Source organism: Sinohyriopsis cumingii, chromosome 11, assembly GCF_028554795.1.
Source record: "Sinohyriopsis cumingii isolate HCF-2022 chromosome 11, ASM2855479v2, whole genome shotgun sequence".
NCBI lineage: Eukaryota > Metazoa > Mollusca > Bivalvia > Unionida > Unionidae > Sinohyriopsis > Sinohyriopsis cumingii.
The window spans coordinates 104,445,856-104,469,715 of NC_142971.1; the positions used below are offsets into that span (position 1 = coordinate 104,445,856).

The window sequence follows — 23,860 nt, forward strand, 5'->3', positions numbered from 1 at the left end:
ATCATGTCTTCATAAATTAAAACCGCTCCGGTGGCCTAGTGGTTAGAGCGTTCGCCTCGGATGCGGAAGGTCGTGGGTTCGATCACCGGCCGAGTCATACCAAAGACTTACAAAAACGGTACTAACAGCTACCTCAGCATTAAGAGGTTAGTGTTAGGGCTGGTCGGCCCGGTGTCAGGATAATGTGACTGGGTGGGACATCATGCTACATGTCTGCGGCATGATGCCCCAGTGCTAGACATCACTATAAACTGCCACACTGCAGACATCGTAGCGATATGACTGAAAAATTGTTAAAGCTATGTTAAAATTCCAAATCACATCACATCCAAATCACATAAATTAAAACATTATATCAAAATTTAAAAGCAACCTAATAAAAACTATTAAAAAAAAATAAAATCGGCTTTTTGTTTAAAATAAACCAAAACCAAATGAAAACCAAACAAATGCGGGTTGCTTTTACTTCCGTAGTGGTAATGTCGTGACTGAACACGTAGGTCATCACCCGCGGATTATAACACACCTGATTCTCCCCAGAACACCATTACCACCACATTTATGCATCGAGACCGTTTCGGTGGCTTAGTGGTTAGAGCGTCCGCCTCGGATGAGGGAGGTCGTGGGTTCGCTCCCAGGCATACCAAAGACAGGTAAACAAATTATTATTGAGGTTTCACGACACACACACACACACACACACCCCGTTTCCTAGGCGTACGTACGTTATCTGTAGACTCCCTAGCCCCCCGACACGCAAGCTTATGCATTTTGGTTAAACACCCTCCCCCTCCATGCGTACTTACTAAATGGATGGCCCCTATTACGGACTTTAGGGTGGTTACCTGCCACCCTATGGCCATATAAAGATGCGGTTACTCTTTTTAAACGATGCTCTCCTCTGCCATAGCCAAACCATCGGTTGTTGTTACCTTGATTGCCTTTTCCTCGGTACCGTTGATAGTTGTACAGGCTGCTATTCATATTACTACTCAGTTTAACTCTGTCTGGTCTACAATGGGCTTGAGATATAATGTATATTTTTTTAAAATTTGAATTGGCCCAGCGTCATTCTGCAAGTTCAGCTGCTTTTTGACCATCCTCATCTCTCGCAAAAAGTCATCATAGTTAGAGAAGGTGTCGAACTTAGGGCAAGTTTGGCTCTTCAGGAGGTCACTCCTCAGGTCGACCATTCCTAACCTCTTAATGTTGAGCAGCAACAGAGGCAGCTCCTAATAACATTTTTTGTTAAAAGTATTCGGTATGACTACTACAATTCCACAGTTAATTTTTGAATGTTAAACTAAAAAAAATGAAAATAAATGCAGCTATTGTATGTGAATTCATGATGTGCAAAAATTTCCATTGTCCTGACTGACGATCACCAAGCCAAAATAATGCAATGTTTTTTAATAATCTTTCCAGGAAGCAGTGGGGGTGGGTGGAAGTAGAGAATAGAATAGTACAATAGTAGAAAGATATACATGGTGGTATAGAAATCGGCTGAGGAGTCTCACACCAATAATTGAGGACCATCAATTTGCTATCATTTGTATGATGCAAATATAGGAATTGAATAGCATTTGAATATAATGACAGAGTTACTTGGGTTTCTGCCGAGGGTAATGAATTATGGAGTGAAGTATGAACTTTGTGATCCAGCAGAACATCTAGTGAATTGAATAATGCATGAAAACTTTTGTTTGCTTACTAATGATGATGTAATTTCTGACATGTCAAAGAGAACTTTAAACATGCATACAGTAAATTCTGTATTAAATAGCAGGAGGGAGAAAACAAAATGTTTGCTCATTTTTTGCAACTAGATTAACCAAGGACTTGCATTTTTATATAAATGTGTGTGCCTTAATATAAGGATACATAGCATCCTCTGCTGATATATGACTTATTTAAGTCCACCTAAACTTTATATTGTTAATACCATTTATCAAACACCCTCATGGGCTTTATGTAGAGGCATTATTAATGAGATTTATGAAACCCAGGGTGCAAATAACAATGTCTTAAACCATTCAACCACCAGAGGCTGTTTTTATTTGTGTCTGGGAAATTGTGATGCAGACATGTAACATGATATCCCACCCAGTCGCATTATATTGACATTGGCCTCTGTATATTCAAGTACTAAAGAAATATTTGACGAAGATAAATGTTTTATTCAATATTTTTTTTATACAGAAAAACAGTAACAATAACAATAACAATATCTAAATACAAACAGATTATGGAATTTAACAATGAAAAAGAGTTAAAATATAACTAAGATGAACATAAATATTACATATGTTTCATTTCTCTCCTTTTAATAATTATTACCAGACCTGTTAACATGTGAAAAAAAAGCCTTAATCATAATGCAAAGCGCTAGCAGCAAAAATGCAATCTCTTAGTATATAAATTGTGTTATGGTTTTATTGAAATTAATGGTGTTTATAAATCACAATATAAATGTAGTACTAATATTAGTAACCTTACTCTTACCAAGCGGACAGGGTACTAACATGAGCATATACGTGTCAATGGAGCATGCTGGGTGTGATTCACAACTGGTGCTCTTTTAGCCTAATGTCATATAAATCACTGTTGTCAACCTGAAGGATATACAGCCTGTCATAGGTGGCTTTGAAAAAAGTTGTAGAAGGGAATTTCATCGGTAAAAATTAAATTCCAGTTTCTGCCTGATTGAGTCAAAATGTTTGGTCAAGTTTGATTCATCAAACATTCATTTGCAAGCACCCTATTAATATAACTTTCACTGCATTATTGTAAAGAGAGCAAAAGTCGATAAATTGATTTTATGATAAATACTGTTGACATGTGAAAAACATATATACTCACAAGGAACATAGCCCATTAGTTTTAATCTGCATGCACATAATTTTTTATCAAGGAATATACTGAACTGTTATTTGCCAAGTTAAGTTGCAGAAAGTAACACTTATAATGTACTATTACATCAATGTGTCAACAGGTACCCTTGTACAAGAACAATACAACTTTATTTAGACCATGATAATTCTCTCCTTATTTTCCTTTGAAGTAATATTTAATGTATAGGATGTCTGAATAAAATGAAAATAGATCATTTCACTTATAGCAATTATGACATATATCACTGCACAAACAAAAAACATACCTCTACATCCACTTTATCTTGCTCTCTCTCTCTCTCTCTCTTAACAATAAAGGGATTAATATCAAATTAAACCCAATTTAAATGAGAAGTATATTCGGCACAACAAAGATAATAATACTTTGTCTCTTTTAACTGAAAAATATAGGAGAGCACCAGTAACATATAAAACTTTTTTTAATTATGTGACTTATAAAATTCCTGGTCTAGGACCACATCTTTGAAAAACTTATTAACGCAGATAAGCAACCAAAGAGAAGAAGAAAATTTACAGTTGCATAAAATAGAGATATGATATTACCATAATAATATTTCAGATCTATATTTAATGCAAAAATATTTCAACGAGATCTTTTATATTTCTAAACTATACAATTAAAATCGTTTCTAATAAGTCCAACATTTTTACTCGGCTAATCAACCCAGTAACTATCTGAATAATTATTATTAATTATGAACTGCTGAATTGTCCATAATTTATATGTTTTTAGGGATATTAATCTGTTGAAAATAATCACTTAGTTAATTATGTGAAAATGATTATTTTACTTTTATGCAGATAGGAGAAAATGCGATTTTTGTTTTGCAAATCACCGATTTTATTTTATTTTTTACTTATTATTAAATTAACTCCTTTTTAGTTGCCCAGATAACTTAGCTCCTTGTCTTTATAAAATTATCTATCACCGACAATAACATCTATAATAATAATAATAATAATGCTTTATTTTTAGAGGGTGACTCATTAGTCAAGGACTAATGTTGCTTGAGGCCCTCTTATGGAGAGCATCACAATGCACATTATATGAAGATAGCAATAATTGCTGTTTATTTTAACATGTTTAGTATTAAAATACTAAATTCGATTAGCTATTAGAAGCACATACATGCTCATGATATCTTTTCTTAAATAGTCTAATATTTTCAGCAGATTTTACATGTAGTGGAAGCTTATTCCACATAACTGAACCAGAATATTGGTATTGTGTTGAAAATGGCCTGAATAAATCCTGAAGATACTCTGGTGCAGTTCCATGTAGACATTTATATAAAAGAACTGTCTTGTGAAAATCTATCCTGTCATATATTGTGAAACATTTTAGTTATGTAAATAATGCTTTTGAAGGATGATCAACAGATGCATCTAAAATTACATGTGCTGCTCGTTTCTGAAGTTTATAAATCATGTCAAGCTCAGATTTAGCACAATTTTCCCATACATTATAACAATAATCCATTTTTGGAACAATATATGACTTGTAGTATAAATTGCGAGTTTCCGTAGGTAAATATTTCTTGATTCTGCTGAGAAGGGCAATTTTAGATGACAGTGTTTTACAAAACTTATCAATATGGTCATTCTATTATAAATTATTATCTACGGACACACTACAAGCCTTTCATGTTTGACATTTTCTAATGGATGATTATTTATTGCAAGAGACAGTTTTGAGTTCCCTTACCTGTGTAGCTTAAGTGATGTCCCCAAAATCACACATTTTGTTTTATCTTCATTAACTACCATCCTATTTTGTTGTGGCTAGTTATGGAGTCAAATAAGGCCTGAGTTTAATCTTGTTTGGTTAACTTCATTATCATAACTAGACATATACAAGGTTGCATCATCTGCAAACAAATACGTAATTGTGGATTCATTATTTAATGGTAGATCATTGATATAGATAAGGAAGAGGAGAGTGCCCAAAACTGAGCCTTGAGGGCCCCCTGAAGGCCTAGTGTGAGTTTGAGAGCTAATATTGCCAATGCTTACTTGTTGAGACCTTTGGTTTAGGTATGATCTAAGCCAGCTCAAAGAAGGATTGTTGAACCTGTGACAGTTCAATTTTTTGAATCAGAATTTCATGATCAATAAGATCAAAGGCTTTCTTGAAGTCAAGGAAAACAATCCCAGCCATATGTCCATTATCCATTTTTATCCATTTCCTTCAGCCAAAGATCAATTAATTTGGTAAGTTCTGTTTGGCACGATTGGTATTTTCTAAATCCTGATTGCATTTTATGAAATAGAGAGTATGTTTCAAAAAATGTATAGACCTGAATGGCTAAATGTTTTTCAAATAGTTTTTACAATACTGATAGAATTGATATTGGTCGGTAATTTCCTGGATCCTTCTTTTCTCCTTTCTTAAAGATATGAGTAACCTTTGCACATTTCAGTGTTTCTGGAAAATTACCAATCATTATAATTAAATTTATGATATGCATTAGTGGCTTTGTTATTACTTGTGCAGCCATTTTAAGAATTCGTGGACCAATACCATCCAATCCAGAGGATTTATTAATATTCAGCTTAATTACAATATCAAAAACATCAGCTTCACTAACATTGGCTAATGAAAATTAATTATCACCAGGAATTTTAGCTATTATAAATAACAGAAGAGCATCAAGTTCAATTTTTTTATGCTAGTCTGGTTCTGAATACTTTTATTGGAGATATTTATGAAGAAATTGTTGAACATTTCCACAATGTCTTGTACAGATGTTGCCATATCAAATAAACAGTGTGACCCCGCTATAGCTTGCTTTGATGTAACACGAATTTGGATATGACATGGCTATGGCATGGCTTCTGAAATTAAATATACATGTACTCTTCTCATAGGGGCCCTGAGTGGTCGAGTGGTCTAAAGTGCTCTCCGTTACGGATCACTGCCATCTCACCTCTGTCTGCGCTGGTTCGAGTCTAGGATTCGGCCAATGTGGGTATGTGAGAAAGCTTGCCAGTAACTTCTCGTGGGTCAGTGGTTCTTCATGGGGTTAGCCCTGGTTCTTCCTCCACCAATAATACTGGCCACTATGCATGTTATATCATAATCTGCCTATCCTGACATCTGGCCTGAGTACTGTATGTTCCGTGAGATCTCATTACTTTTTTTTCTTAAATCATTTTTGGTAGTGGATATCATCCTCACAAGGAACTAGCTCATAATGGATGTTTTGGAAGAAATAGTGTTGGTTTATTGGCCGCTCGTTAGTAATTAATATTTTTATTTTCACTGAACTCTGTAAGTGGATTGTAAAATTAAAGAACACTCGTATTTTCTGTAGTAATCACTACCAACAGAACGGAACACCTGTGTATTCATTTTATGATGGCCTTCTAAAAAAAAAATGTATGATGGAAGGCAGCATTACTTTGCCAACAGAAATCTAAAAACATTGGCACAAAACGCAAACTAAATGTCCAGACTTTTGAAGCCATATAGTCTACATATAATCAAAAGTGCCCCTTTTTGCAAACGCTTTTATAACCCCTCCAGCCCACCATATTTTAGGTAACTTAATTGGTTGGTTAAAACAGGGTTTGATTTATAACACAACTGGGTTCTGTGGAGCCAAACTACATTGTTACAGCAGGATCACACTGAATTGCTTTATTAATAGGAAAAGCATGAAGCATCAGCAAGTGTGATCAGAAATGCAATATTTTGAATATTAATGTACAATGAATTAGCTAATACAGATATGTCTAGTACTAATAATTAGTGAGCCGTAAAAAGTTAATGCTGTTCAGGACTGAGGAATTATGCTTGTGCTCCAAGACTTAGTAGAGGTCACATTCTCTGTGTAAATCTGCTGTATGTAGTACTTGTACATGGCTTTCCGTGGAGAATAACACAGTTCTTCTCCATCATAAGAATGACATTCTTCACTGGATCTGAAAGATAAAAACTTCCAGTAAGTAAGGAATTAAGGGGTTTCATATTTATAATACTTATATATTTTACTGTGTGCCTTATAGGTTCCTGTAACTAATGCAGAAAAATAAAAACTATATATATATATAGAAAATATGTATAGTATGTATGCTGTATCAATGATATACCTCAAGATGTATAAATTTTTCATTAAAAGGAAACAAGACTTGCTGGTATATCAAATTGTTTAATAATAATACTTTTAAATCCATGTTTTAGGATGTATGAATACATACCAACCTCTGACGAGGAAAAAGTGTAATCCAAGTGGACAAAAAGAGAAATAGAAGCAGAAAAAGAGGAATCCACATATAACATGCTACAATTTCAATAAACAATGATTTATTTGCCCCTCTAGTCTTTTAACAGCCTTTACTGCTTCAAGTTTTCATATGTAGCACTTTTAGTTTTAGAAAGCAACAGATTTTCATGTTGCATTTTAAAACACTGTACCAGCTGAGACCATGAATGTTTTGCACACCAGTAGAGCACAAAGTACTGGGTTACTGAGCCTGGATCTGTATTCACTTTCATGTTTGTTAACAATACTGAACAATCTCTCACTGTCAGCATTAGAATGGTAAAGAACCAATATTCCTTTCATAGCCTGACAAAGAAGAGGAAATTTATATCTTCAAGTGATTGTGTCTTTTAGCTGGGAAATAAGGTGCCACTGCACATCAACTCTATCTGCATTAAGTATATTGTCAGGTAGAATCTAAACTTTATATTTCAGGAATTCTCCTTCCAGATGATCCAAGGCAGACGAGGGTATTAGAAAGTGATATCTCTTGAAAAAGAATCTAACACTTTCGAAGCTTTTTGGCTGTCTCTCATTTACATCAGCAACTGAAGCTTTAAAAGCACTTCATCTCCATAGGGGAATTTCTGGAGCATGTAATCACAGGCTGTAGCATAATAATCTCAAAAAATTATCATACAACACGTTCACAGCTAGAGTAGAACTGTGTTCTATGAATTCTCTTGCTTCTGCACCAATAGCAAGATCTTCATTATCTTTCTATTAAGAACTTGGTAAATAACACCTCTGTGTTTATAACATTCATGTCCGCACTTTAGTTCTGCTGCAGATAAGAAGTTCCCTTAGTATTGGAGTTTGTAAGATGAGCCATTCATATATTCATCTTTGAAGGATTCGGGTTTTTTCTGTCTTTTTCTGATCCACCTGTGAATTTTTTTGAAAAAATATATGTGCTCTAACACAAACATCGACTAGAATACATCTGAAAACTTTTAGAGCCAAATAGTAAAATTATTTCTACATGGCCTGCAATAGATGTCACGTGATGCTGCCCTTGTGTCCTCATCTTTGTAGGATTCTGTTATTTTTTGTTTCGTTTACTTTTGGCCTTTTTCTAATCCATCTGTGAAATTATTTGAAAGGAGATAATTTTGCTCTCATACACGCATCGACTAAAATAAATTACACTTTAGCACCAAATACCTATAGACTGGTTTTGTACTAAATATAAATTAGAAAAAAGAATCTGTGAGTAAAGATTAAAAATTAGAAAACCAGTCTGTTGTCTCGTAAACTAAGCCATGAAGCTGCTATGTATAGAATATGAGGTCAAAAGTTTGAAAGTAGAGCATGTTTCTGGGTAATAGGATAGTTGCTATAAATAGAACATAATACTGTTAAGAAATAGCATGGACAAGTTTACTCTTATATTGTAGTTATGTAGAAGCCATCTTTTCTAAAATATGGTATGTGGGATTAATGGGATGTTAATAAAAGCGAGAAAACAAACAATTGATTGTTTTTGGAAGGTGGTTATACCGAAAAAGCGTAATCCATATACGTTTAGGTGTAAGGCGTAATTTAGTGAATAAAAGCGTAACGATTGGCATGTATGTGTATGTAGTATAAATAAATTTATAGTTTTAACAGGACTCAAAATTATGTAGCCACAAAATGTTCATTATCAATGTCCTACAAAAATGTCATCGATTATTGTAATAATAAAGCATAATGATACATTTCAAACACATCACTGAATTTTAAAGATTATCTGTGTCACTGTCACTTTACTTTAATGTTCTTTACACTGTAGGTATGTATTAAATCCGACCTTCATAGGTCACATTTTCTAAATTGTCATAAAATTTATTATTATGCACAATTTTGCATGACCCCTCACCCATAAAATCCCTGTATAACTTCTTTATGGACGATACCTTTGAAGTGTATCACTAATTAAAATAACCAATGAAAATTTATTTCACTTGTATGAGATAAGAAAAATGTGTTAGTAGATTGAACACTTTCATTTCCAGTATAACCAAGATCATCCCATACAAGTTTCTGAAAACATAAGACATCTTCATTATGGTAAAGTGCTGATCAACTTAAATTTTTTTAAATTCTGGAGCCAATAGCATAATGAAACCATGATAGCTGATACATGTAGTTGAAATCACCTTAGGAGAACCTTGGAAAGTGCTTCAACAGAGTGCCCCGGACAGAGGATGTTGGGGTTTTAATGGCTTATGCTCAAATAAGGGGTAACAGGAGTCTGCTAATGTTACCGACTACATTTCCAGTGACATGGCAAAATAACATACTCATAGACATTAATGTCCTCAAAGCATTTGCTATTACCAGTAAATGGGTTATCAATGGATGCAATATTATCAGAACATTTCTAACTCAATTGGCATGTGACACTGAAATATGACACAGAAGCAGTATATGTCAAATGTAACAGGAGGATTCACTGTCACTCACTGCACTGACTGACTGAGGCAATGTGCCTTTATAATGAAACTAAAAAATATTGGCAAAATTCATGACTGAAATGTGAAAGTTTTGGTAGTTAAAAAAATTGGAGATTTGGAAAGGGGCTGTCCATTTAGTACATATGCATGGAGGAGAGCTGGGGTTAACCGTAATGCATACACTTGCGTATGGAGTGGTATAATGATAACGTACGTACGCATAACCTATTCAACTGGGTTCAGTTGGCATTTGAATTTTAGCGGACATGAGACAAACTTTTTAAAGTTACACAGTTATTTCTTGGATGCAGCCAGACATTCAATGTCGGTGGACTATCTGTTTTATAAAAAAAACATAAATACTATTAATCCTTGATTGTTCATACGTGAATTAAATTTAGGCTGTTATACAGAATTGGGGTGGTCAAGCATACGTACACAGGTTGGGGTGTGTGTAAAAAAGTATGCATGTGTACAGGGAGGGGTGTAGGGGTGAAGCTTTGCCAGACTTTTGCATACATACTAAATGGATGGCACCAAAGAAGCTGGTGCAAGCCTAAACTTAGTATGTTACCTGTGAAATCAAATAAACTGTTATCAAAAAAAAATAACACATAGGAATTAAAAGATCAACTACCAAAAATTCAATAACCATTGTAATTCCAACTATTGTCAACTTATTAATGGTACTGAAACTAACATTAGTGAGCAAGACAAGAAATTATTAACCAGCTTTTTTTCCCACTAGACACTGGCAAATTTAAAATTAAGAACTATCCTGGGAACAAGTCCTATAATAAATAAAATTGAAGAATGATGCTTGATTGTGGCACCAATAGTAACATCAGTGCAGGTAATGATTGGCCATGACATCACTTTCATCATTTTTATCATCAAAGCATGCTACTGAATAAATGCTCCCACCATAAATCTTTTAAAAAAATGACAAATGTGAAGAAAGCAGTAAGCAGTTTAGATTCTGTTGATGTAAATTATTTAGTGTGTAACTATTCATTGTTTAATATATCCATAGTTGTTTACAAGTCTTTGATTCAGATTTTTTTTGCATTACAGAAAGTGAAACAAATCTAACGAAGCGTTTTGATACTTTAAGAAATATTGTATAATAATTAATAGCAGCAAGATAACTCATTTGTGAAAAAACAATAATTAAAACGCACACTTAATAGTTTGCAATTTAAAATGTACCTGTTAAAATAAATTGATCTATCACCACTTGTCAATCATGCCTATCAAATTAACCAATCAGCGAGTGTAAGTTATACACACCTACAGGCATTGCTTTTGTCCACCATTTTCCTCTGACAAGCAGCATGTGGCAAAAATGAATAGATTATTGTAAGTATTTACAAAGTTTGCAATGATTTGTTGATTTCTACATAGATAAGGGTGAAAATAAAGAATGTATACGGTATCCTAGTGGGACCCAAAGTGGATGCACATTATGACAATAGTAACTGCAACAACACAATGGACTTAACAAAACCTAATGACACTAATTCACATAAAACTGGCCGATGTATGCAAAACAAAAGAACATTCTTCAGCAGATACACTGAAGAATTCAACATTAACAAAATATAAAAACACTTGCAAATAAGAAAACATGGTTTACCTTATCTCATGCAAAATGTACAGTAGCAAGTATAAGGAAACACAAAAACTTAACGTAAGAATGAACCTTCATCTTTCTGATTAACATACCCTAAAAAATAGACTTTAGTCTGGTAGATTTCTCTTTGCCTTTGATGATGCAGTCGTTCTGGATTTGCCCAATGCCATTACTGTTCAAATGAACAAATGAAAGAAAAAGAATATATTGCATTAGATGTCTATAAATCTTGCATACTATTCGTCAAAACAAAAAGGAATAACAACATACACATAAAATTGTTTATGAAACATATTAGATCATATTATTTACATCGGAGTCCACTTTAAGTCAGTACTCAGAAATAAGTCCCTACATTTCTTTAAAAAAATAACCCCTCATGCTGGCACAACAACATAATCATATTTTTTGGACTGGTGAATGAAGGATTTTCAGCTGGTCTTTGCAACAGTGTCACTTTGTTATAATTGAAAATGTAACTTTCAATATGAAAAATCGGTGGTCACATTAAGCTTTATCACAGTATTGTGTACTTTGATTTTATCTTTGCCTTATTCCAATTTCAAATATGGTCTATGTGTTAAGTATTTTGATTTGAAATACATGTAACATGAAAAGGAAAAGAAAAAGGTCAGCTTTTATATACTGACTATAAACTTAAAAACTGATGCAGACAGCATTAAGTTTCATAATTTTCACCTGCTTGAACTCTTTAACTTTAAACGTGACTCTACATTTCACTGTTTTCATTGATTTTCGAATTAAGTTTGCTTATATTTTCACAGAGTGTTTATGTAAATATACCAAAATAACTGTCAATGAGTGACACACACACATACACACATTATATATCCAGTTCTGTATTGTCTTCACAAAATTGTGAGCTTCATGTTTTAAGCTCATTTGATGTATCAGTATTATGGATAATGGGTATGAATGTGAAACCTTATGCAGCCCTTAAAATAAAAATTTCTGTTCATTTCATGATGTTATCAATTACATACTGAACCATAAAATTTTAATAGAAGCAGAGATATCGAGTAAAAAAAACAAAATGGTAGAAAAGTTTATTTGAATTCTATATTGAAACACTTCTGGAAAACAAGCATAAAGGGAAATACTGCAAATTACGCTGGTCATTTTGTTCCTTCTTTCAGAATGATCTCTTGACAATGGATGAATTGTGGAATAAGAAATCAAAACAGGCATTGCCAACTTTTCAAAACAGTTTTTATTTTATCTTTCTTTTTTCATTTTTCCTATATTTTTTCGTCTGATATTTGAAAACCGGGCAAACAAAGCACTGTAGAGTTATAACCCTCTCAATAGTCTTTATCCTTACTAAAACAAACAAGTGCCTGTGACTGTAAATACTATTTAAGATGAATTATAATGTAAAGAATAACAAAGCAAACTAATAATAATTATTCATGACTAATGAGTTTGTGTGTGGTTTAGATTTTTTAATGAATTTTTAAAAAAAATTCCCTCATATTGCTATGATGTCTGCAGTGTGATTGTTTATAGTGATGTCTAGCACTGGGGCATCATGCCACAGACATGTAGCATGATGTCCCACCCAGTCACATTAACCTGACACCAGGTCGACCAGTCCTAACACTAACCTCTTAATGATGAGCGCCAAGCGAAGCAGCTGTTAGTACCATTTTTGTAAGTCTTTGGTATGACTTGGCCACAGGATTGAACCCATGACCTCCAGCATCTGAGGTGGACTCTCTAACCAATAGGCCACCAGAGCGGTTCATGACTGATGAAGTCTAAAATAACTTGCAAGATGTATTGTTTTGTATCGATTCCCCATCTGTTGTATCAATATGTGTACCATAGCAGCTAAAGTATGCTGCTAAATGAAAGAGCAGATCATGAACATTCAAATTCATTTGCATAACCAGCATGTAAATCTAAAATTAAATGATATGAAATCATCAATGTGAACAAACATTGAAAATTTGAATAATGCACTTAATAATAATAATGTGAAATAACTTACACATGATGAAATGAAAGTGAAATATATAAGACTTAATGGAACTATTGCTTTTAATACAGATATATAGCACTTGTTGCCTTTAGTGCTTGTAGGAAAAATTAATAATTGTGGCTGATACAGGGTAAAATATTTACTTTATTGTAAAATGGAGCAATTGAACACTTGTGACAAAGATTTTAAGTTTATATTAATAAATAATAGACAATTAAAAAATAACCATACAACGCTTAAGGTAAGGAAAACGTACCATTTTTTATGACAAATTGAAATGTTCTTGTTAGCTTGTCTTTAGCATAGGACTCATCTATAATATTTCAACACAGCGAAGATGTCATGTGAACATCTTTTTGACTATAAGGTGACAAAGCCCTTCTGTAAAGATCCATATAATTATCAGCTGAAATAAAGAAGGAAATAATCATAAATTACAATGATATTTTATGCGCAAAGGAACAGTAAAGATACTATGGTCTAAAGAAAAAACATGTTAAAAATAATGCTTAATTGATAAAATAATTTAACCTAAGAACAGTAAGTTTGGTGATTATAATATGGTGATAATGATGTTAGGGGTTCTCCATAAAGTATGTATGAAACAACTGTGATTTTTTACCACCTTTCCCCTTACAGACTGCACAGAATATATTTTTGTACACCCCACTGTGTAAACATATTGGTGAGTCACCATCCTTTTTCCAAGAATGGCTGGGACAATTGAATTTTGAATGATGAAGTTATTAGGATATTCATTAAATATAAGCAGAGGTTTAAATTAATACTAAGTAATGAAACTTCACAAATGAAAATATGAAAGTGTTAAACAGCAACTAATATTTAGTAGATTTTATCAGGTTAAAAAGTGTAATAGTCAAAAATCAGAAAGTGACTAAATTTATGATTTCAACCAATCGAACTGGATTACTGGAATATTTTCAGGCTTGTCATCACTTGGAATGACAAAATGACCGATTTCAATTTTTATCACCAGCTTTGACATCATCGAAATCATGAACATCAACAGTTCTTTTCATGAGTGACAACTATTGTAAGCTGTGTATAATCATGTGACATTTCATGCTGAACTGTAAATGGTGATAAATTCCAAACACAACACATACATGCTTTTGAATCTCACTATTATAAAAGTAATTGGACAATATGTGTCAAACAGGTAATCAATGTGCCTCTTGGTTCATCCAAATGCAATATGTTGTCAAAAAATGGCAAGGTACCGCTTCACAAATTCTCATGAGGCATCAGGGTCTGGATTGCATAATATGTCAGATCATGAGATATCCCAACCGGTCCTGTCAGAAAATGAAGAATAAATATGTCTTCCACAATGTGCACCATGGGCAAGAACACTACAAGGTAATCACACTTCATAACTTTAAGTAGTAACTGGCTCTGCTTGACTTGGCATAGGAGCCACTTTGCATCTAACTCATCTGCTGGTTATGATTCTGACTTGACTGGCTCAACATCTCTAAATAAACATCAGTTATCAAGGGATTTTGACAACTGCAGCTGCAGAAAATGCTTATTAACAGTCACCCTGCTGCTAATGCTTTTTCAAAACACTTCACCCTCACTCCATGTATACATACTTTATGGATGACCCATTAGTTAGGAGAAAAAACATATATGACAGAATGAATTAGACAGGTCAGTATCACAAGCTTTATATAAATCATTATATAATAATGGTAAATGTAAATTTATATGGACATGTTATTTCAGAGGTCTCAGAAATGCTTAATCACGCGAATTTGGACGCCAATGTTTTATCTTGGATGTAATAGGTGGGCGGCAACAATCAAAGACTTGCCTGTCATGCTTCAGCCACCTGCTTAGTGGGTAAATGTGTTGATTCATTAGCTGTGTTGATATTTACATTGACATAATTTAGTGGCTGAAAGACCCATTGATATACAGGTTGCCATTATAAGAGTACATTAAAAAAGAACACGATGCAATAGCTGGGTGGCAGGTTCAAAGGCTCTAACTGGTGGCTGGGTGGGACAATGTATTGATATTTACTGTGAATGAATTCAGAGGCAGAAAGAACCAGAGATGTAAATGTGGTCATTTATAAGAGTACATCAAATAAATAAATTTATATTTTATTATTGTCTTAATTTCTGAGCAAAGTAGAATAAGCAGTGCATGTGACCTCGGAATCAATACATGCTGAGACTTAAACAAAATACCATTCGCAAATCTGGATAAGTATTTTGGGGTTAAACAGCAAACTGACAAAGACTGTAAAGAGATTCAGAAGAGTACTCAAGTTCCTAGTCTAGAACTGATAGTTCAGATGACACAGTATCTAAATGTATGAAAGTGCTTGGAATAAGACATTCTTTGGACTGATAAAATGTGCGTGTGTGTGTGTTTAACATAGCTTTAATAACTGTTCAGTCCTATCACTATGATGTCTAAAGTGCGACAGTTTATAGTGATGTCTTGCACTGGCGCATCATGCCGCAGACATGTAACATGATGTCCCACGCAGTCACATTATCCTGACATGACACCAGGCTGACCATTCCTAAAACTAACCTCTTAATGCTGACCGCCAAGCGAGGCAGCTGTTAGTACCATTTTTGTAAGTCTTTGGTATGACTTGACCGGGGATCGAACCCATGACCTACCGCATCCGAGATGGACTCTCTAAACACTAGGCCACCGGAGCGGTGGGGGGAAGATGATGCTACATGTCTGCAGCATGATGCCCCAGTGCTAGACATCACTATAAACTGCCACACTGCAGACATCATAGTGATAGGACTGAACAATTATTACAGCTACGTTAAACACACACACACGCACATACTCGTTTTCCAGAAATCAACTGGCAAAGAAGAACTAGTATCTTACGGTCCTATAGTGCATATAAAATATGTACATGATAGGTGGTGCTATGCAAAAAAAACTTAAATTTTCGAGATATTAAACCCGCGATATCGTAGGAAGAAATGTAACTGCAAGAACCAAACTAAAAGTAAATGAATTCTTACTAACAGTTTCATTATATATAATGGTACTAAATAGTAATAAAACAATGCGATCGTATTACCAATTCACAAAAACTGATAACAGTAACAGTCTGGCGTATATAATGTATGGTTTAAATTCCATTTTAATTTCAAAACTTATCTATTAAAATATAAACTTTTAACGTTTAATGAATTCAAAGTTATGTTTTAAACAATAATAATATAATAATAATAATAATAATAATAATAATAATAATATTTGAGAAATTGAGACAATCCACGAAAATTGATAACGCGAACAATGGTGTTGTCAATTGAATTAGTAGTTAAATATTGTAATAGTAAACAATATAAAATGTAATTATCAGCGCTTAAATAAAACGTGAAATGAATCATTAGTAATGGTTAAAGTATATATACCACCAGCCAGATAACACAATACTATATTTCTAGCAGAACAAGTCTCAATGGCGAAAGGAACTAGGTTTTCTTTAAAACCACAATGTCGAATGAAAACCATCGTTTGTACCAAATTCATTTGCATATTTGCATATATGAATATTTAATGACTGGCAGGATTTCTCCGTTATCCCAAGTGATATCATCAAAATCATGAACCATAACAGTTCTTTTCTCAGGTGACAATTTTTGTAAGGTGTGTGCGATCATGTGACATTTCATGATAGCTTAGGATGAGTAATTAATTTAAGACACGCTTCTGAATCTCACGCTTATAAAAGTAAAGGACAATACGTGTCTAAAAGGCAATCCATGTGTCTATCCAAATACAATACTGTCCCAGTCTGGCAAGGTATGGCTTCACAAATTCGCATGAGGCACCATGGTCTGGAATGCATAATCTGTCGGAATCATGAGATAAAATAACTGGTCATGTCAGAAAATGAAGAGGAAAAAATGTCTTCTGCAAAGTGCACCATGTGCAAGAAAACTACAACATATCACACTTCATAATTCTAAGCAGATATTGACTCTGCCTGACATGGCATACCAGCCACTTTGCATCTAACTCATCTGCTAGTTATGTTTCTGACTTGACTAGTCTTCATAAACATCACAGTTATCAAGGAATATTGACCCCTATCGCTGCAGAACATACTTAGCAGTTACCCTGCCACATATACAGGCTACTGCTTTTTGAATTTTTTTCAACACATCCCACCTCCACTCAATGAATACATACTTTATGCTCGACCTATTAGTGTCACAGAAAAAATAAAGTGACAGAATTAACTAATCATATCATTATCACAAGATTTACCAGTACATGCATTATATAATATACAGGTGACCGCTCTGGTGACCTAGTGGTTAGAGCATCTGCCTCGGATGTGGAAGGTCGTGGATTCAAACCATAACTGAGTCATATCAAAGACTTCAAAAAATGGTAATAACAGCTGCCTTGCTTGGTGCTCAGTATCAAGAGGTTAGTGTTAGGACTGGTCGGCCTGGTGTCAGGATAATGTGCCTGGGTGGAAGATGATGCTGCATGTCTGGGGAATGATAAACCAGTGCTAGACATCACTATAAGCTGCCACTGCAGACATTATAGTGATATGACTTAAATTGTTTTAAAACTATGTTAAAAATCTAAAACACATACTGTAATATACAGGCAAATGTACATTTATATGGACAAGTTATTTGTAAAACTCGAACAGTACTGATTGTTATTGTCACCAGATATGGATATGCACTGACAAAGTTATCATTCAACTTAATGCATCCGCTGAACAGACTTCTGATGTTAATGATCAGCTGACTGTAAAATATCAATATGATTACCATAAAGGTTGTAAAATGTCTGTTTTAGGAGATTTTTGGATGGATGTTGGTACACATAGGATATGGGAAGATATGGACCAGTATATAGACCCAGCAAAGTCTTTACAATTACTACGGTAACATACATTTGAGTGATGAAGCTGTATAATGTATATTTATCATTTAAGTAGACCAAAAAGGGTCTTAAAACTTGTGTAGTTATGTCACAAAATTTATGAGACTCAGTCAATTCAGTTTTTGATTTAAAATGATTAAAATTCGAATTATTTGTTTCCTTTTGTTTTGATTTTCTGTTGTCTACTATACATGAGTGCTTTGATATTTCAGGTCATAAAGTCTGCAATCAGCAAGTAAGTTAATAAAAACAATGACCCTCAGGATATAATTTAAGTCTGTTGTTGTCATTTGTATTAAAATGAATTTATTTTCCACTATAAATCAGATGGCTGTGGAAACAAACAATAAACAGACGTTATGTAAAGTCCTAGTTGTGAAAGGGGTGTTACTCTGATATTGCAGTAAGACCAGCAACAAAAAAAATAATCTGATAATGGCATATACTTGTGTTAATGTTGGAAATTTAATGTATCATTGTGTTGCACAAAGTGTAATGAACTTGAAAAATGGATGCTACTTCTATGGCACTTATTATGCCACCTGTGCCCTACAGCAAGAGAAACTTATAAGAAAGAATTAAAGAAATGCATTTGTAAATAACCACCCACAATGACTGGAGTTGCTCTGTGATTGTTGCTGAGAATGAACAATCAATATGAGGATGAAAGTACATATCAACCTAAGACTGTTTGAACAACAACCGGTGTTCCAATGAAAAGTAATAAATTGTGTATAATGCAGCTTTCAAGTCAACACCTGTTAAATGCAAAAGCCACCAAAAAAACGACATTAACATGCTTCACATTTTGATTCTTATTTGCTAACAAAGATTCGATTTCCTAGTCATTGACCATCACAGTAATCATCTGATCTAACTCTTGTATAACATTATCAGACAACAAACTGGCTAAACATTTTGTTAAAGTGATAGAAATTTTAAGAAGATATTGATTCTATCTGAGAACATAGGTTAAGGATATTATTTTGAAACATAGTATTCATGGGTTTATTTATCAAATAGTGTACGCGTCAGCAATCCTCACATTTTCCCAAAATAAACTGGTGATTTAGAACTAGTAACCTATGGTCATGTGGTACATATAAGTACACAATATGTGGTGCAATAGATAAAATAAATACCGAAAAGGTAAAAAATATCGAGATACCACAGAACCTGTATCGTCGGAAGCTAGGCCACACCATATTGGTTTTTCCACAGGGGCTCGTATCGTTACTTACAACTGACCTGTCATACATGTACTATTATACGATATTTATGTTGTCGAAATATCTAAAATGGGGAGGCAAGGGTCAGAGGAAACTCGGACTAATGTACTATATAATAACTACAATATAGCACATGCATGACAGGTCCATTGTAAACAACGATACGAGCCCCTGTGGGTTTTTCAAAGATTTTTTTTTACCAGTCCTCGAAAATTAATAACGGTAATAAACTTAGAAGTGTTTTAATCGGAAAGAAATGTAATTGCCAGTACCCAAATAAAATGTAAATTATTTCTTAGTAACGCTGTCAGTATACATACTAATACGAGTACTGCCGTGTAGACAAAATAATGCGATCTTATTACTAAAACACGAAAACTGATAACGGTCATAAATGGGTATGAGGCGTACTATTTCGTTTAATTTCAGTTCTAATTTAAAAACGTGTCTATTAAAAAATATAAACGTACAAAGAATTCATAGATACGGTTATAATAACAATAATAATAATAATAAAAATAAATAATAATAATAATAAAACTAAAACTACTAGCGAAATAACCTTGCAATTCAACCAATCCACGAAAATTGATAACGCCACCGATGGCGGTCTAATTTCAAATAGAACTTAAAAAATTTTAATAATAAACAAAATAAAATGTAATTACCAGCGCTGAAATGAAACGTACAATGCATTATTAGTAACGGTTCAAGTATATACACAACCGGTCTGATAACATAATACTAAATTTCCAGCAGCACAAGTCTCAACGTCAATGTTATTTTCTATAAACCACAATGTCCAATGAAAACCATCGTTTCAACAAAGTTATTTGCATATTTGCATAAATGAATATTTAATAACTGGTAGGATTTCTCCATTATCCCAAGTGGGGGGTTATGCACCCATGCAACACGTGATATTGAATTTTTCGACATACGACATCGAAATGTCAACTGCAGCGTTCTATTTGGACCGCTTTTGTCCGCTACGGCGCCTCATAGAGAGTCAGCGTGAGTCACGAACACATTTATAAAAAATAGGTACATGCAAAAGGTCAATGTAGACTGCCCTAGTTACTCTTGTGGTTTCATAACGAGAGCGAATGAGTGAAGCAGATTATCGCCAGCTCATGTGAGCTATCGAATCGATAAACCAATGAAACACACTGCAGTGAAAGGATCGGTTGTTTAGGCTAACGTACACGAATCACATGAAAGTTTTACTGAAGCAGTCACTACTAAACAGAGAAGATGGCGTCACGTAAGTCTCTCTCATTCTCTCTCTCTCTCTCTCTCTCTCTCTTGACGTATTGCATATGTGTACTCTTGAATTTTCTTTCTATGCGCGAATATGGACTTGTGAAGATTACTTTAAATTCTATTTCCTCCCTTCTAACCGCATTCCACCATCTCTCGTTATTGATATTAATTTATAAGAGTTCACACTGTATCATTAGTTCATAATATGACAACTTTAATTAAAACCATTTCTCCTTTGTGCACATTTGTATGTAAGCCTAAACTCCGGTAACTTCATAACAGCGGTATGGTATAACTTTAATTACCGTGTCGGTACAGTTGCGGATATATGAATATCGTTAGGGACAGCATAAACAGATAGGTACGGGTTCTTTGGGATAAGACCCTGGTAGAGGCCTGCAAAAGGGGGTGGGGGTGGGGGGAGGGGCGAAGCCCACAGAAGCCTTATAATTATAAACGTTTCCTGGACATAATTTTAAGCATACTAGCTACAACCCCCCAACCCCCCCCAAAAAAACAACAAAAAACAGGTGCACGCTTTAAATCTTACTTTATATGTATTGTAGACTACACGTAGGTCTATATAATCCACGTCGTTACCATATCAATCATTATCCGTTCTCATTCTCCAGTCGTTTAATTTAATTTTGATTTGCTTAAGGCATCATACATTTAATGTTCATAAAGGTGCAGGGAGATGCCTGGGAATTTCATTCCATCCAAAAAATAATTGGAAGATTATTTTGTTTTAACTGTTTGGTGTCCATAATTGTTTTTTTGTTTCCTCCAACAGTCTATTATGCTCCTCCCCGTCACCAAGAGAGAGAGAGAGAGAGAGAGAGAGAGAGAGAGAGAGAGTTGGTACGGTTTTGTACGGTTTAAATCGTTACTCACTATTTCGAAGACAAATGTCAAAAGTCGCATAGCAAGTGCTCAGAAGAAAACAAAAATATGTGCAGAACTGTAGCAGCAGAGAGGGCGATCAGACCACTTAAGGGAGTGGTCACCCTTGTGTTTGGACCAAAAAAAACCCAGTGTCCCTTCATAGAGGTCAATACCACGTCTACGATTATTGTTTGTCCCAAACAGAATTGTAGACGAACCCTCTCTGCTGCTATTTATGTTGCAAAAGAAATTTTTTACCACCATATCAAGTTTGATGAATATTTCTCAACGCGTTCTCCTCATCTGAATCATGGGAATCTTCATCTGAATCATGGGAATCTTTTGTTTTGTTCTTCAAGTAATATTCAAGTTCTGATGGTGGTTTTTCTATTTTTGGATTTATATTCTTTCTGTGTTTATAATATATCATCAAACTTCTGTATCGATCTCCACCGCAATTTTTGCAAATCTGATATAATCCTCTAACGCCGTTGTTACATCCAACACAACTTCGTGGACCAGCATGAGGATTTTTCTTTATAAGATAATAATGTTTTTTTGCAATATTCTCCACGGCATTTTTTATCACATTTGTAAGTGGTTCCTTGACGCAGCCACGCACAGTTGTCCATTATATGAATGATATCTTTTTAATTAAATTTACACCCCTTCTGCTGATATTAATTAAAAGATTGTTATATTAAAAAATAATGGTACATTCGGAATCTCATACTGCAAGAATAGCTCGAGAACGATTAGAAGCAATTAAAAAATTTCTTCCTGTCAGAGACTCATTCAGAAAAAATCTACAAGCGCAGCAAGAAGCACAAGTTGAATACGAAGAAGAAACTAAAAAACTGTTTAAGCCCGTCACTGCAGCTACTGAGAAAGCTTCAGCGTTTGTTGAAAAAACTATATGGGGAGATATTGCGGAGGAAGATGAGAGGAGGAAAAAGGGTATTTTTCCGGTATTAGAGAAAACTGCGGCACAAACTAAAAAAATAGCAAGAAGAACTAGACAGACAAGGAAGATTTTACGAGATCTTCCAACTGACATAGCTGCAGCTCAACCTCCACCTGTTGGTGAGGAAATACTTGAAGAAATTGGAAAACTTCGTACTGAATTCGCCGACGTTCAAAAAGAACATGCACCTGAATTCAAGCCAGTACAAGAAAATATAAAATTAATTGCAAAATTTAAGAAAGGGGTTGGTGAAGAAATTAGAAATACTGAAATAGAAAAATTACCGGAAAAAATATTAGGTTATATATCTGACAAATCTGCTGTTTTAAACCCCCTTCATGAAAGAACAAAAGATGATAATTTTATTAAATGGATATATCGCATACATGCAAATAAAGGACAAGCTAGAAATGATGATTCGAAATATAAAAATCTTTATAAAGAAGTAGAAATACTTCGCAGAGAGAGACTAGAACAACCCTCCCGGCGGAAACTTCCTCCACCTTTACGTAAAATAATTCCTGCGCCGGAAATGACATTTACACCGATAGATACACCACCTGGACTTCGAAGAAGTGACTTACCTGACACCCCCCCGGTCATCACTGAAGTACTTACTCCGGTAATGCAACCACCAGTATTTAAAACACCTCAAGATGAACCTAAAACAGGATCTGGTTTATGTCCTGATAATACCATCAATGACGTGTCACGGTTGGAAGTTCTCATAGGAGGAAAATGTGCCGGAAATAATTCACCAGAAATAATTAATGAAGCAGCTGATATTTGTCGGCGATTATTTCAAGGTGGTATCATGGATATCGGAGTTTACCGAGAATTTATCGATGAACTTGTTGATGACTAGTTGTTAGATAAATGGTAAATAAAAATAAGATGATAATACATAATAATCATCGCAAACCTGTACAGGTCAGAGCGGTAAACTCACGATTACCAATCTACAGAGCTACTTACGGAGATGGACTTGGTGATGTTATTCAGGGATTATTTACAAGGATAGCTCCAAAAGTAGCACCAGTTGCAAAACAATTGTCGATGAAAGCTATTGATATTGTTCGTGATAAAGCTCCTGGTGCAATTATCAATGTTGCTGGTAAGGCGTTCTCGGCGATCAAAGAAAGACTAGCACGATTATTGCGACGAAAACGACAACCACCAGTAAAATTACCAAGTACTGAGGTGATGCCTGCAGATGTCAGTAAAATAATAAATCAAGCTGCAAATCAAAAACTAGCAGCGTTAGCAGATCAAGGACTCGGTGAATCTGGAAATAATATCTCAAGTTTGATATCCGGAAGTGGAATTTCCCGAACGCGGTAATC

General features: G+C 34.4%; 1 protein-coding gene and 1 long non-coding RNA gene across 3 annotated transcripts in view; one reads left to right on the forward strand and one right to left on the reverse strand.

Moving 5' to 3' along the window:
* Positions 1 to 2,156: 2,156 nt before the first annotated feature.
* On the reverse strand, positions 2,157 to 20,228 carry LOC149789202 (uncharacterized). Its single transcript, XR_016424321.1, has 4 exons — positions 20,074 to 20,228; positions 13,507 to 13,656; positions 11,341 to 11,420; positions 2,157 to 6,836 (listed from the first exon to the last, which is right to left on the reverse strand). It is a non-coding gene; the product is annotated as an uncharacterized LOC149789202 (long non-coding RNA).
* Positions 20,229 to 20,312: 84 nt separating this feature from the next.
* LOC149789203 (omega-amidase NIT2-like) overlaps positions 20,313 to 23,860 on the forward strand; it is a 73,468-nt gene continuing 69,920 nt past the window's right edge. The window contains exon 1 of one of the 2 annotated variants that reach the window (XM_089975362.1): positions 20,313 to 20,669. In XM_089975362.1, the coding sequence (XP_089831488.1) occupies positions 20,660 to 20,669 (10 nt within the window). In that variant the 5' untranslated portion in view covers positions 20,313 to 20,659. The remainder of the gene's footprint in view (positions 20,670 to 23,860) is intronic. The other variant, XM_089975361.1, reaches the window with a different exon arrangement.